This window comes from Heptranchias perlo, chromosome 23 (assembly GCF_035084215.1).
Source record: "Heptranchias perlo isolate sHepPer1 chromosome 23, sHepPer1.hap1, whole genome shotgun sequence".
Taxonomy (NCBI): domain Eukaryota; kingdom Metazoa; phylum Chordata; class Chondrichthyes; order Hexanchiformes; family Hexanchidae; genus Heptranchias; species Heptranchias perlo.
This window is the reverse complement of record NC_090347.1, coordinates 10,683,949-10,698,285: the sequence shown is the minus strand read 5'-3', so window position 1 is coordinate 10,698,285 and position 14,337 is coordinate 10,683,949. Positions and strand designations below refer to the sequence as shown.

General features: G+C 41.5%; 1 protein-coding gene across 1 annotated transcript; it reads left to right on the top strand.

The window, feature by feature from the left end:
- The first annotated feature begins 2,124 nt into the window (after positions 1–2,124).
- btbd17b (BTB (POZ) domain containing 17b) lies at positions 2,125–11,847 on the top strand. The gene is made up of 5 exons (XM_068004490.1): positions 2,125–2,209; positions 5,238–5,519; positions 5,819–5,830; positions 9,509–9,779; positions 10,767–11,847. Exons 1-5 carry the CDS (start codon positions 2,125–2,127, stop codon positions 11,845–11,847), a joined length of 1,731 nt encoding a protein of 576 aa, XP_067860591.1.
- Positions 11,848–14,337: the final 2,490 nt, after the last annotated feature.

Genomic DNA, 14,337 nt, shown 5'->3' with positions numbered 1-14,337 from the left:
CAAGTTGTGGCCGTTAATGTCCAATCTCCCCCGGAATTGTGCCGGCTGCCAAATTGGAAGTTGGCAACTTTTAGGTGTCCAGTGCGCCTGCCTGAAACAGGCGTTGGGTGCCTTGCATATGCAAATTGAGGTCCTAATGCTGGTTGTGGGACCCCGATTGAAATTGGTCAGGAAATGGGCGGAGATTGCACCCGCACCTCCGCCTAGTTGTTCCAGGTTTTGAGCGGAGGCCGCTCAGAAAAAGGTAAGAAAACATTTTTAATAGAGATTCAACCTGCACTAGTTGAATTTTTCCCCAATAGATGGTATGTGACCAATTGTCCTGACCTTCCCCCACCCCCCTCCCCAGGGAATACCTATATCTCAGTCAAGATAGAAAAAGACAGGAACACTTAACACCAGGTCCCTTTATGTTGCCCCAGGATTTCCGAGGGATCCCTGACGGACAGAGCAGGGCTTCCACTGATGAGGTGGGAGGTGGCTTTCTGGCTGCCCATCTCAATTTCCTTAAATTGCATCCATTGGACACCCATTGCTAATGGTGCTGCAAGAGGCTGGTGTTGGACTTTGCATGAGGACCCCCCCCTCAGACTTGAAGGTAAGTGACATTCCTTATTGGAAAGTTATGGCACAGTGGCCTTCTGGCTGCTCATCTCCAACAGTAGCCGGATGGCTCTGAGGCCACTGGGCAGGCTCATGCCTCTTTCTGCCTGCAGTTTCCAGAGCAAGGTCCTACCAGAGGGGCAAACCTGTCCCAGGAGTGCGACCGAGCCACGTTAATGGCCCGGCCCACCAAATTTGACACAGCTGGACAGGTGTAGCGCACCTTGCACATGCTGCACCTGTCCAGCACCTGGTTGGGGAAAGCGAAGGGGGCAGGACAATCGACCGCTATAATATAGACTCGTGTGGCCCTGTTGGGTTGAATGGCCTGTTTCTGTGCTGTACATTCCATGTAATATCTTTTATGTTGTCAGGTTTTTAAAATGTTAATTATTCACCTCAAAAATGAATTAGAATCACAGAATCATAGAAAGGTTACAACATGGAAGGAGGCCATTGGGCCCATCGAGTCCATGCCGGCTCTATACAAGAGCAATCCAGCTAGTCCCATTCCCCCTTTTGAAGATTGATTTCAGATGGGAAGATGGATGGCCTCTTCTCAAATTTCAGCAAGTGCAGATTTGAAACTCGCTAGTTGGAGTTGCACTAGAGGACAGTGACTTGCCCTGTGATGTTTTGATGTGCAGATTAGTGTCTTATTGCTCTGTGATGTGATGCATTAGTATGCCAATGCACGTTCTCCTGGGACACTCTGTTTCTGGGTGTTTCTCAAATTTGGCACTGTGTTTAATGGTGTGGTTGTACTGCCTGTATTGGTTTGACTCCAGTACAGTTTTCCAAGTGCTGTAAGCAGGCAGCACTGCACTAGTCACACTGCTCTAACACTCTGAAATTACTCTGACATCAGTAACTTTTAATGCCTTATATTTGAACTTTTTAGTTGGAAACTAGATAATAAATCAGACATGCAAAGGTGAATTATTACATATCTGAAATAAGCTAACTAGGCTGCATGGAGATGTACTGAAATTGAAATGTTGTTTAATGAATGTTCCTTAAGAGTAGCACCAGTGCAAACCTCTGAAAGTTTGTAGGAATGCTAGTATTAATATTTATTTGCACAGTCTGCTGCAGCCAGTGAAAGAGCATATTTTCTGTTTAACTAACTGAATGTTTAAATGTAGCACTTGTCCCTTATATTAATTTTCATTCACCTTTTTCTAACAATCAGCCAAAAACCTGCTTTCTCTTATCTATTTATTTACCAAAGTTAAAAGAGAGGGAAAATTATTGCTTCTGTATGTTCTGAATGTATTCACATTTTTTAACTCTCCTCCACTATCCTTTGTGCAGAATCATCCAACACAACGGAACGATGAACAGAAATCAGAATCGAACCAGTTACCATGGCAGCAAAGGTCAGATTCCACCAATTAAAGGAGCCATTTCAGCGATGGGTAGCTGAAAAGGAGCTGTGTCCTACATAAGTGTCCAGTGATCCAGATGTATTCCAAGTAAGGTTTTATTCTGCCTGGGCGCTGGGAAAAGTTTATCGTGACAATGTTCTGCAGTAAAAGTCCGAGCAAAATGAGCTGCCTTCTTCCCTTTGCTACTTTGATTTTCCTGAGTGCCATCGCTGAAGGAGGTAGGGGTGATGTTGTAGAGGTATTACGCTCTCGTCTGAATCGTTCTTTTGTTGCTTTGTAGGGAACTGTGAAGAGGGCTGTACATCAAGCCTTGCTGGTGAAGCAGAGTTCAACATATGTTTTCGCTGTTGTATCAGCGAGATGGGATTTAAATCAATATTTTCTTTATTTGGGAAGCTCAGAAATATTGGCTTGTTTGTCATGTAAAAACGTCCTAAGTTTGAAAGAGCAAAAACTTTACAAATATCTGGAAAGTGGACATCCTAAATTTTGAAAACCAAATTTTTTCCATTTTAAAAATGATAACAATGGACAGAATGCTATTTGAATATACAATAATTCATCGAGTCAAAAAGATGGTCCACAATCATTGTTTTCAATTACTATGATTAATGTTAAACTTGTCAGCTTAAAAGCTCCTTCTACATTACTAGGACCTGCGTTGTATAAAGATGGTGGCAGTATACATCAGTTATGCTTTCCCCATATTTAATTTACATTTGGGAAAAAAATAGGTTGGCACTGTTGTAGCCCTGGCTAAAGACTGCAAACAGGTCTGGTGCTGGACAATTTAAAATGGTAAGTATGTCTTTGTGTTTAAATGTGCCTGTTCTTCCATAATAAGATTGCCATCTCAAGAGTATATATAAATGTCCCAATCATGATATTTCATGAATATTCCAATGTAGCTAAACTTTAGTGAAAACAGAGGAGCTCAATGTTAAACATCCTTTTCAGCCATTCAAATTGTGTTGCCCATATCCTGACTCGCACTAAATCCCATTCATCCATCACCCCTGTGCTCACTGACCTACATTAGCTCCCTGTCCGGCAACGCCGCGATTAAAAATTCTCATCCTTGTTTTCAAATCCGTCCATGGCCTCGCCCCTTCCTGTCTCTGTAACCTTCTCCAGCCCTACAACACTCTGAGATCTCTGCACACCTCCAATTCTGGCCTCTTGCGCATCCCTGATTTTCATCGCTCCACCATTGGCAGCCATGCCTTCAGCTGCCCAGGTCCTAAGTTCTGGACTCCTCCCTAAACCTCATTGCCACATCACCTCTCTCTCCTCCTTTAAGACGCTCCTTAAAACCTACCTCTTTGACTCAGGTTTTGGTCATCTGCGCTAATACCTCCTTATGCGGCTCAGTGTCAAATTTTGTTTGATAATCACTCCTGTGAAGCGCCTTGGGACATTTTACTATGTTAAAGGCACTGTATAAATGCAGGTTATTGTTGTTGTGACCTCAGCTCAAAATTGATTCCAAGATTTTAAAACAAAGGAGTAGAAATTGAACCTTGTTCCGTCTGTTTTACGCCCATAAAATGGGTGCAACGAGTCCCGCGCCGGGGACCAATGACCTGAGCCCTAAGGAGATTTTTAAAAACATCCAACACGAAATTGGGTCGTACAATTTTTCAGGCATCCCTGGCGGCCGCCTAAAATAAGCATTATGCCCCTAACCTCTCGCTATCTGAGGTTCTTTGAGATAATCACAACTTTCTGATACAGATCAAGGTCTGTATTGTAACATAACTCTAGTCTCAAAGTATCCAATTTTACAGTTGCTATTTCCCAACATGTTTATAACAGAAACAGGGACTTCTATTAATAAGAACCTGGCAGCAGTCACATCTAAATTGTTAATCCTAAAGATTAATAATCTGGTAGTGTATTGTTTGTGTAAGACTTAATCCAGTTTTGGGACGTGGACAAAATGTAATATTCAACACCACACTTGCTACATGGGAATGTTAGGACAGTGTTAGGCTATAAAGGGTAACAATTTTAAGAATGTGTGTACTACATCAAATACTCTACCTTTGTATTGTATAGTCTTTGACTCTCTGATGTACAATCCATACAATAGCTGATGAAGACTGTGTTCTTACATAAGACTATCTTACTTTGGTCCCAAAGTTCTGTTAAGTATTTTTTCTGTTCACACATAGCCCAAAGAAACAGGTGGGCATATTTGCCGAAATCTGAGAATCTGCAGATTACTCTGGAGTCAGTCTACTTTTCATTGTGTAGTATGAACGCTTGTGAATACTTTTCCCATTTATCATACTTTTCAAAGATCAGATTCCAGTTATCTTGTAGTGTATTCTTTAAAACTAACCCAAAAAACTAATTTGTGGATCGAGCAACAGTATTGCTGAACTGAGAAAAACATCCAGAAATGTCCAGTATGGAGAAGAAAGATGGATGTCAGAAACGGGTCATTGTCATGGCAGGGAAGGGAGGGCAAACAGATGAAATTTTTCACATGGATGTGCAGAGATTTGCTTTTCTTGAGACACAAAGGAATAAAGAAAAAGTCTGACAACAAAGAGGCATCCATTCAAACACTAGACAACCTGGAGGGTTTGGAAGGAGCTCGGCTGGAAAGAAATACCACCTATCAAAAACGCTGGTAGGAGTGCCCAAAGTGCTTCATTGATGTGAGAAATATGACCAAGGACAAACTTCTAATAGAGTTCAAGCCATTGATGAACAGCTGTCACAGGCTAAGGGGCTACATCCCATCTCACCACTGCAGAAATCATTTTTGGATTAGGAAATGTTGAAGTAGGTGATAAAAAGCATACAGAAGAACTCCTGAAGGTAAGTCTGGCTTTATTATCTGATGTTGTCTTTGGTTGAGGTTACCCTTATTGTTTGCCCAATATGGTCCTGACCCATCACAAATGCTGATGTCTTTAGTGTCCCTACATGGCCAAACTGTAAAGGCCCTTAAATGTAAATCACATACAATGGGCTCAAATTGCAAGCATAGACAAAATGCATAGTTTAACCTAATAAATAAAAGTCTTTTGTTTGAAGTATGCACATAAGCCCTATCCAGTTACAATACAAGGTAGCCAAGGGCAGAAATCAAATTGCCGAGTGTAGTAGATGGGTTCGCAACTGTAAAGATGGATTCTCAGCTCAAGCCAACATCATTGTCCCTTGTAAATCTTTGAAAAATATTACCATAAGCCATATTTCACTTTTTCAAGGTTTTCTTCATGTTTTCTGCAGGTTCCAGCAGACCATTCATTTCCCAACCAGAAACCAGCAGTGACATTCCTACACAGAAAGACAACTCTGACGTCCCAGCTGTGCCAAAGGATACAACAACATGGGAAACTCCTCTGGCTGAGGAGGAAAAGAACACTAAGGTGGCAAACAAAAAAGAGATGGTCTATAACGATGATGATGAAAGTCATAGTGGCTCCTCCGGTATTCCTTCCCCAGAGGTGACTTCTTGGAATACATTGAGGCATAAGATGGCGGGCAGGAGATCACCTCCCTGGGCTAGAAGTGAGTCTGTGGTGTTCTCCGGAGTGCTTTTAGAAGTAGGGTATTGCCATTGTGCATAATGGCATGTGCCAGTTAAGGGCTTTTATGGGCATCCATATATAGCAGATAGTTGACAGGATGCAAAACAATTTTCAACACTGTGCAGTAGGGTAGCTGGCTTGACCTACCAATTGATCGCCATGGTGAATACTGTTAATTGCATTGATATGATTTATATCAACTAGTGTCAATTGTATTCAGGTGGTGGGTATCAATTGGGGACTCTCTTGTATCTGTTTATAGGACGGAGCTTATCTAAGGGGGCACGATGTGTAAAGGGGAGCTCTGAGAATAAAGGCTTGGAAGCAACTGAAGACTAGGCTCTAGTATTCTATCCTTCACCACCTGGCTATCCAACTTTTACAAATACCATACATCAGCACAAACCACCTGTGCATATTATTGTGGACTGTCAAACATTGGCAGTCAGAGTTCCAGAACCTTCTGGTGCCGAGACAGCCTTTCTCCCTTCCAGAACCAATTGAATGACCTCAGCATTTTCTAGAAGGTGGAAACCAGTTCTGGAAGCACCAATCATTGTTTGGCTGCCCTATATGTAGACCTGTCTACTTCAACCAAGTATCCTGCTCCAGCTCAAATTCACAAGTGTGAGTTTACATCTGAAAAAAAACTATAATTAATGTAGTTATAGCCACTGAATAAAGTAATGATTGTAACCCTTTTTGCTTAGTGTTTTTCTTAACACCAAATTTGTTGCAAATAGAAATTATTCAAGAACAGCATACATTTACTAAGTTGTGTGTCTCAGTTTGACTGTCTCTTAGATGCTGAGAGTGGGAGGAGGACATCGCAGGCTCGATGGACCGAATGGCCTCCTTCTGTGCCGTAACCATTCTATGATTCTATAAGAGTATCCTACCTGCATACAGATCTAGAGAAACAAAAAGTAAAATTAAGTCTCTTAAGCAAGCGTGATCTGCAAGAATTGTTTCAAAGTTATAGGCAATGCTGCTTCCATCAAATTATATTTGAGGTATCTGAGTTGGAATAGGCTCAAAGAGATAAAGTAGAAATTGCCGATGCTGGTAAGTAACAACATATAAGTACTTCAACCCACAGTACAATGATATAACGATTGAAAAGCTGAAGTGTGAGCAGCAACGAAATGAGAACCAAATCACTTGAAAGTCAGTTCAGCAAACCCTCCTATTTTGCATCTCAAAAGTTAAATAGAAGTAAATTGTTCTTTTCATGTAGCTATTAAGTACTTATGTTGCTAAGTGCACTGCTATTGATCGCAATAGAAATCTCAAGTCATGTTGCTTTATGTAAATGGCATTTCTCAGCTAAATGTGGGGCTGATGTATAGTCAGTTTTCAACGCAAAAGAGCTTGAATCTATTCAAGTCTATAGTGTGCGTCTGTAAGGGTGTCCTTGGATATTCAAATGAGCATTACATTGCTGATTCAACCCTCAATGTGGCAAGACCAGTACAAATGAGCCAGATTTGCTGAAATAGTCCGAAAGCTAAAAGTGTTGCTAGAAGATGCTGGAAGAGCCAAAAGAACCATTAACTATTTAAATTCCCAGATACTCAAAAATCTAATCAAACTTACATCGTTTACAGCATCAGTTCAATTTGTATTTAAACTCTGCACCAATCAGGATTTAATCAGCACCAATGGGACTGTAATATGCTCTCACTCTACTGCTGTCTGCGTGTAGTAAGCCATTCTTTTCCCCTACTCTTTGTGCATGATTTTTATTTTTTTGCACAATATTAACACCAAGAATCTTAAGGACAGGTATAGCATGGAACAACTGATGTGGACTTTTACCTTAGAGCAATCGCTACTAGTGTTACCAATCCATTTTCTACACTAGTCATAGAATCATTGGGCACGATTTTATCATGCCGGCGGGAGGTGGGGGGTGGGGGGTGCGGCGAAACCCAGAAGGGAAGTAGGCAGATCGTGACCTTAATGAGGCTATTGTAAACAATTTTACAACACCAAGTTATAGTCCAGCAATTTTATTTTAAATTCACAAGCTTTCGGAGGCTACCTCCTTCGTCAGGTGAACGATGTGAAACACCTGAGGAAGGAGGTAGCCTCCGAAAGCTTGTGAATTGAAAATAAAATTGCTGGACTATAACTTGGTGTTGTAAAATTGTTTACAATTGTCAACCCCAGTCCATCACCGGCATCTCCACATTAATGAGGCTAATCAATGCCACTTCTGGGTTTCACGCCCGGCAGCCAGCCTGATTGACAGGCTGGCTGCCTGACAGCAGAGAGAAGCACACATCCAAGATTGGGGGGGGTGGGGGCAGGAGACATCGGATATCGAAGTGGGGGGGGGTGGGTTCAGGCGACATTGGAGATTGGGGGGGGGGGGGTCCAGGCAACATCGGAGATCGGGTGGTGGGGGGGGGGTCCAGGCAGCATCAGTTTTAAGGTATGTTTGTTAACATTTTTTACAATGGAAAATGTCATTTCATTTAATTTATTTAGTGTTTTTTTCAATGATCCAGCCCTTTCCCACCTGCTTTCACCAGGCGTGAATCGGAAGCGATGGGAAAGCCGCCCAGGTAAGGTTAAAATCATTTTTTAAGTGTCCAATACAAAAAATATAAAGTACCTTAAGTACATTGCCCCTTCAAGTATTGGCCTGCCGGATTTAAGTGGGGGGGCGGGACTTCCTGGTGACTGCTGTGCGCACGCACAGATTTACCTGAGTCTAATGCAAAAATGGACGGGTTCTAGCCGGGATGTCTGCCCGCTCCCAAAAATATCGATTTTGTCTCCCCCCGCCCCCAACCCACCCGATCTTGGGGGCTAAAATTGAGCCCATAGAATCATACAGCACAGGAGGAGGCCATTCAGCCCATCGTGGCTGTGCTGGCTCTTTGAAAGAACTATCCAATTACTCCCATTCTCCTGCTCTTTCCCCATAGCCTTGCATATTTTTCCTTTTCAAGTATATATACAATTCCCTTTTGAAAGGCATCCTTCCCAAGCCACTAAGTGCAGTTGGATGAGATTCCCTAATTACTGCTCTTTTAAAGACAGTTTCAGGCCATTAAGTTGCATTTGCTGGGAGCGAGGTTGAAACTCCCCAAATTCTTTCTACTGAAGAATTCTGAAAGCTGTGAAGAGAATGGACTTTCAGCCTTTCAATTTGATTTGACCTTGTACCAACTTCCATGTGAAAAGACAATAGGGTGGATTTTATGAATACATGCTCCCAGTTTAGCTTTAATGGACTGAAAGTCCCGTGGGAGCCACTGACCTCTGTGCCCAAACTGCTGATGTGCACCAGGAGCACAAATTCATAACATCTACCCTAATGTTTTAACGCACTGCACCTTACAGGTCTGCTTAAACCAATGCTTCTATCCCAGAAATTCAAGCATTCAATCCTATGAAAAATTTAATTTTAATTTTAATTAAGTTCTCTGTATTTTAAACTTTATTAGTGCATCTTTTGGTTATGACAGTGAGCAACCGATTTTAAAGTAGATTGTTGAAAAATAGATTTTTTTTTTCTCTTACGAATAAATGATTGATTAGTAGGGAGTGATGACTGAGGTCAGACCAGCATGAAAGGACCAATAGCACACAAGGGACTCCAGTGATCTTACTCAGATTAAAGATTCTTGTGCTACACAAAAAATGTTCATAAATCGGTGGAATATATTTTTAATTTATATATAAATCATTCTCTTTTGTATTACATGGTGGATAATTCAAAGGGCCAAATGGGAGAAACTAAAAACAAATCTAAGGGCATCTTGACTAATTGTGCATATTGTCCACACACAACTATTGCTGTGGAAAATGTCCAGTGTGTGTGTGGTTTGATTCCCTCATTATTCAAAAATTGAATGAAATAACACCATGATCAAATCAAATTTGCAGAATTTGTTAACCTTTTTAAAAGGATTTACATTTCCATTGTTGTCATTTTGTTCATAGCTCAGAAAATAGATCTAAATGGTGATAACTCCGTTGCAACAATCAACCATTCTTCAATCCTCATTGATCACCTCCAGGACCTGCTGCAGAATTCCAACTCAAGCAACATCATGCTGAAAGTCTACACGGGTAACTCGGATGAAGTCAAGGTGTTCCACACTCATCATCTCCTTCTCACCCTGCAGAGCGATGTTTTTGAGGACCTCTTGCTGAATCAAAGTGTTACCACACTCATTTTACGGGAAACATCTGAATGTGCTGCCCTTTTTGAGAAGCTGATCAGGTAACTGAAGCCGAGGCGTTCCTGTGACTCTGTGCTGAAATACAGCCATAATGAACAAGTATTTTATCCACTTTGAGTTTTCTAATGGATTTCGGACTCACCAGAACTGACTGAGTGACCTGTTAAAAGTTAGGGGCCTATAAATTTGGCCGAAAAGCACCTGTTTTTTTGGTCGCTAACCGGCCGACTAAGCCCCCAATATGGCGGGCAGGAGGCACGAGCACGTTTCCAGCTGGAAGTGTATCACCCGCCGTATTGGGAAAGGAGGTTGCCCTGGCGGCTGGAGCGCACGCCGGCAACATTGAAAGTGAAGAATAATTTATGCAAATGAGGTTCCTGTGCTCCTTGCAGGACGTCTTGTAGATTTTCGATCGCCCCCATGCTTCACTCGCCATGTGCTGAACTTGCACAGCACAACGTGGCGCTAACCGGCAGGAAGACTCCCCATACTTACCTGACTCTGGTGCTGGGAGAAGCAGCAGTGCTCATCCCGACTCCAGATTAAAAGAATGCAGGCTGCTCCCCTCCGCTGGTCAACGATCATTTCCCCACCACCCCCGCCACCAATCCCCCCGACCCCATGTTCATTCACGTTGTCTGAGACACCTCTTAAATCAATCATTAACATCTTTACAATTAAAAAGATTGACCAAGTGTATCACTAAGTGAAAGCACAAGGAGAATTGGACCAATTTCTTCTATGGTATATTTCAAAAGACTACTAATGACAACTTTTAAACCTAATGCCATCAGTTGAGTTAATATACATACACCTGTAACAGCATGTATTTCTTGATTGTTCAAGTCGTGAAAGGGAACCAGACTACTGAAAACATTCATTAGAAAGAATGTGAAAGGCAAATAGAAGCAGTAAAAACCTATGGTTCTCAAAATACAGTCATTGAGTTTTATTTGTGGAACTACAACTTAGTGTAAATAAAATAAAATTCAAAACACGTAACAGGAAAACTCTGCTTTGTTTTCCAGATACTTGTACTGTGGCGAAATCACCATCCTTTTGAATCAAGTTGTCCCTATGCATAAATTAGCCAGCAAGTACCACGTTACTGCCCTCCAGCAAGGCATCACTGAATACATGAGCCAACATCTCGCCAGCGAGTCTCCCCGAGGTCACGTGGTCAGTTGGTACCACTACTCACTCAGAATAGAAGACAAAGACCTGCAGGAAAGATGCAAGCAGTTTCTGGCTTGGAATATGTCCACTGTAATTCACAGTGAAGAGTGGCAAACTATTAGTGACGACCTGATGATCGCCTTGCTTCAACGCTCTGATCTGGTTGTGGAAAACGAACTAGAGATTTACTATGCCGTCGAAGAGTGGATAAAGAAAAATCACCCTGACATCATGGTAACAGAGACCGTTCTCAAATCGATTCGTTACACCATGATCAGCCCCCAACACTTGTTCCACATTCAGAAGCAATCCTCTGTCATGAATGAACATTACAGTTCAATCCACAACTTACTTTTCCTTGCCTTTCAGTTTCATTCTACTACTCCCCTGCTGTTCGCCAAATATTTTGATGTCAACTGTAGCCTATTTATACCAAGAAATTATTTGTCTAGTTCCTGGGGTTCCCAGTGGGTGATCAATAACCCAGCTCGAGATGACCGTAGCACTAGCTTCCAAACCCAACTGGGACCCAGTAATTATGATGCCAGCAAAAAGGTGACCTGGAATGCCCTGTTTTCGCCAAGGTGGCTGCCAGTCAGCTTGAGGCCCTCTTACTCTTATTCAGGTTATGGAGCAGTCCAGGCCTTGAATCCTGAAGATGGTAGGCCAAGGATAATAATCACCCCAGCTACTAACAGCGTTAGCTTTGCAGGAGTCAATTTTCAGAAGACAATCCTGGTAAGAGTGAAGCGGGATGGCAGGTCGTATGTGAAACACGTTTATGATATCCATCAAAGTACAGAGGAAATAGGCAACTTTCTCCTTCAGGCTGATCTCCAGAAACGTTCCTCAGAGTACCTGATTGACAACTCCCTTTACCTTCATATTATCATTAAACCAATTTACCAATCATTGATTAAAGCGATAAAATGATTCTGTTCTATGGAAGAGGTGTGTCTAAAACAATCTCAGTAAATAATGTCTAGTGCATGTAGTGAAGTATAAAGCTGTCAAGATTTATAAAAAGAGAATCCCCTCATTGTCTGAAATGTGACCTTACATATAAGGAGTCTGTCTCACACCCATTACTGATAGTCCAAAAATTCCTTGATTGATCTATACATATTTAACTTTGATATACAATAGTACCTACCCATGTCTTTCAGCAATTTAGAGTCTGTTATCAATCAAATCTGGACTATATATTTTATTACCTAGACATTAAGAGATGGATGGGAGTGAATACAAAAAAATAGTTGAGTAACTGAGATACCTCAGTGATTTTTAATCTGAACTGCATTCATCTATTATCTTCATTCATCTCCATTCATCTATTATCTTCTTTAACATTGACAGAGAGGTGTGGTAATGAAAATTGAGGCCAATATTTGTGGCCTTCTATGAATGATGTCTTCTTGATCTTAGCTCCCATAGATCATATCAGTGTCTGGTTGCTTCCTTCAACTAAAGTACGTGTCTGCAATGAAAGAATAAATTGGTGATGTAAGTGAATTACTGAGACATAATCCTGATAATCAAAGTTCCCTGATTTTAATGGAAAAAAAGTGGCAACTCAAGACTTAATTTGTAAGAACGACCATCTAACATGTGCATCTATTTAGGAGGTTCATACCAGTGTCCATTTCAGCACCTGGCTTGGTTATTAACAAAACACGTGCTGATGCACTAAACAGTATACAGACTATCTTTGTGTTTTTGTCCAAATTCAGTTTGAATGAATGGGAGACAGACCCCTGCATGTATAGTAGTTGTATTTCTTTCAGGGTCATTTTTAAGAACCGCTCCTCTAACCCCTGCACTTATGGATCAAACTCAAGAATGTGTGAGAATATCAGGGCAGTGATTATTTGAATAGGCCACACTTTGCAAACTCAATTTGTTTTGCATTTGGCAAATCATCAAATAGGTTGACTAAATTTCTGCTAACTGTAAATAGGAAGCTATAACCATTTATTTTATTTTGATCCTTTAGGCCTTTTCAACAAGACATTTCTAATAGTGGATATACAAAAGTTGCCTTGTTACTGGACTGGTACTGACAGTATTTCAGCAGTCGCATGAGCAGGGAGCCATGGTTCCAATATCCACTTGTATGGCCATGGAGTGGAGCAAGCAGAGCTCTACACATCCAAATGAATACAAGGAGTCCAGCCTCTGACCACAAGATAGATACAGGTGAGCGAGGCCATTTGGCCCATCTAAGCTCATTTATCCAGACAAAAGACCTACAGTGTTCCATAATATTATCTGTCTCTTGAACGATGGCGAGGTTTCTGCTCACACAACCCTACCAGGAAGACCACTCCAATTATTGATCACTTTTTGTATGAAGAAGTCCTTCTTGACACCTGTTCTTTTGCCAGTTTTAAGTTATTGCCCCCGCCAACCTGTTCTAGAATCCTGGCATACCTTGAAGTAGTGTGCCAGATTAATCTTATCTGTACCATTTACTATCTTATACATTTCTATAACGTCACCTCCCAGTTGTCTCCTTTCAAGGCCAAAGAGCCCCCAGTTTCTCCAATCCTTTCTTGTAACTCAATCTTTTGATGCTGGGGATCATCAGCCTTGTGGCTCTTCTCTGCACCATCTCCAGGGCTTGACTGTCTCTCTAATCTCTCTGTGACTGAAACTGAACACAGTGCTCACGGTGTGGTCTGACCAGGGTATCATACAATCTTAGCATACCATTTTCCGACTTATTATCAACTGACCTAGCAATATAATTAAGCATTCCATTCATTTGTTTCTGTTGGTTTATTGCTGCCCCACAATGATTTCACAAGTTAAGTGCTGAAACTACTATCGTGCCCAGATTGCTTTCTGCTTCACTTTTAGCTATTTCTACACCATCCATAGTATACTTGTGACATCCATTTCTCTTGGCCATGTGTGGTACCTTGCACTTGCCTACACTGAATTTCATCTGCCACTGATTTACACAATTTCAGATTTTATCGAACTCCTTTTGTAGGTCCCTGGCTGCTTTGTCTGGACAGATTGTTCCCAGTTTAGTGTTGTCTGTGAACCTAACCAATTCGCATTGGGTTTCTGCACCGAGGTCATCAATGTAGATTAGAAACAGTATGTGGTCAGTATCTACCAATTGAGAACAGCCGATGGGTAAGTCAGCCCTTTCTGGTCATCAATTGAAAGGCAGATTGTTTTACTGCCAAGGTTTTTCGATATAAAACTTTTAAAGAAAGGTTCATTGAAAAATGGGCTTCACAACCTTGGCAATTATACTGCTGTTGGTGTAAAGCAAAAAGATGCAGTTCCAGCTCCAGGTGTTTCTCTCCTCCACACCAATACCAGCCTTCATCAGCTTTATACTATCCTCTGATCACCAACATGCAAAAATATCAGCACAGCACCATCACCAAAGGTGTAGTTTAAAGAGAG

Excerpts from the sequence above, each read along its gene's own strand:
- btbd17b (XM_068004490.1), top strand. The coding sequence starts at position 2,125 with ATGTTCTGCAGTAAAAGTCCGAGCAAAATGAGCTGCCTTCTTCCCTTT. Across the intron at positions 2,210-5,237 it reads GAGTGCCATCGCTGAAGGAG|GTTCCAGCAGACCATTCATT; the intron begins GTAGGGGTGATG and ends TGTTTTCTGCAG. Across the intron at positions 9,780-10,766 it reads CTTTTTGAGAAGCTGATCAG|ATACTTGTACTGTGGCGAAA; the intron begins GTAACTGAAGCC and ends TTTGTTTTCCAG.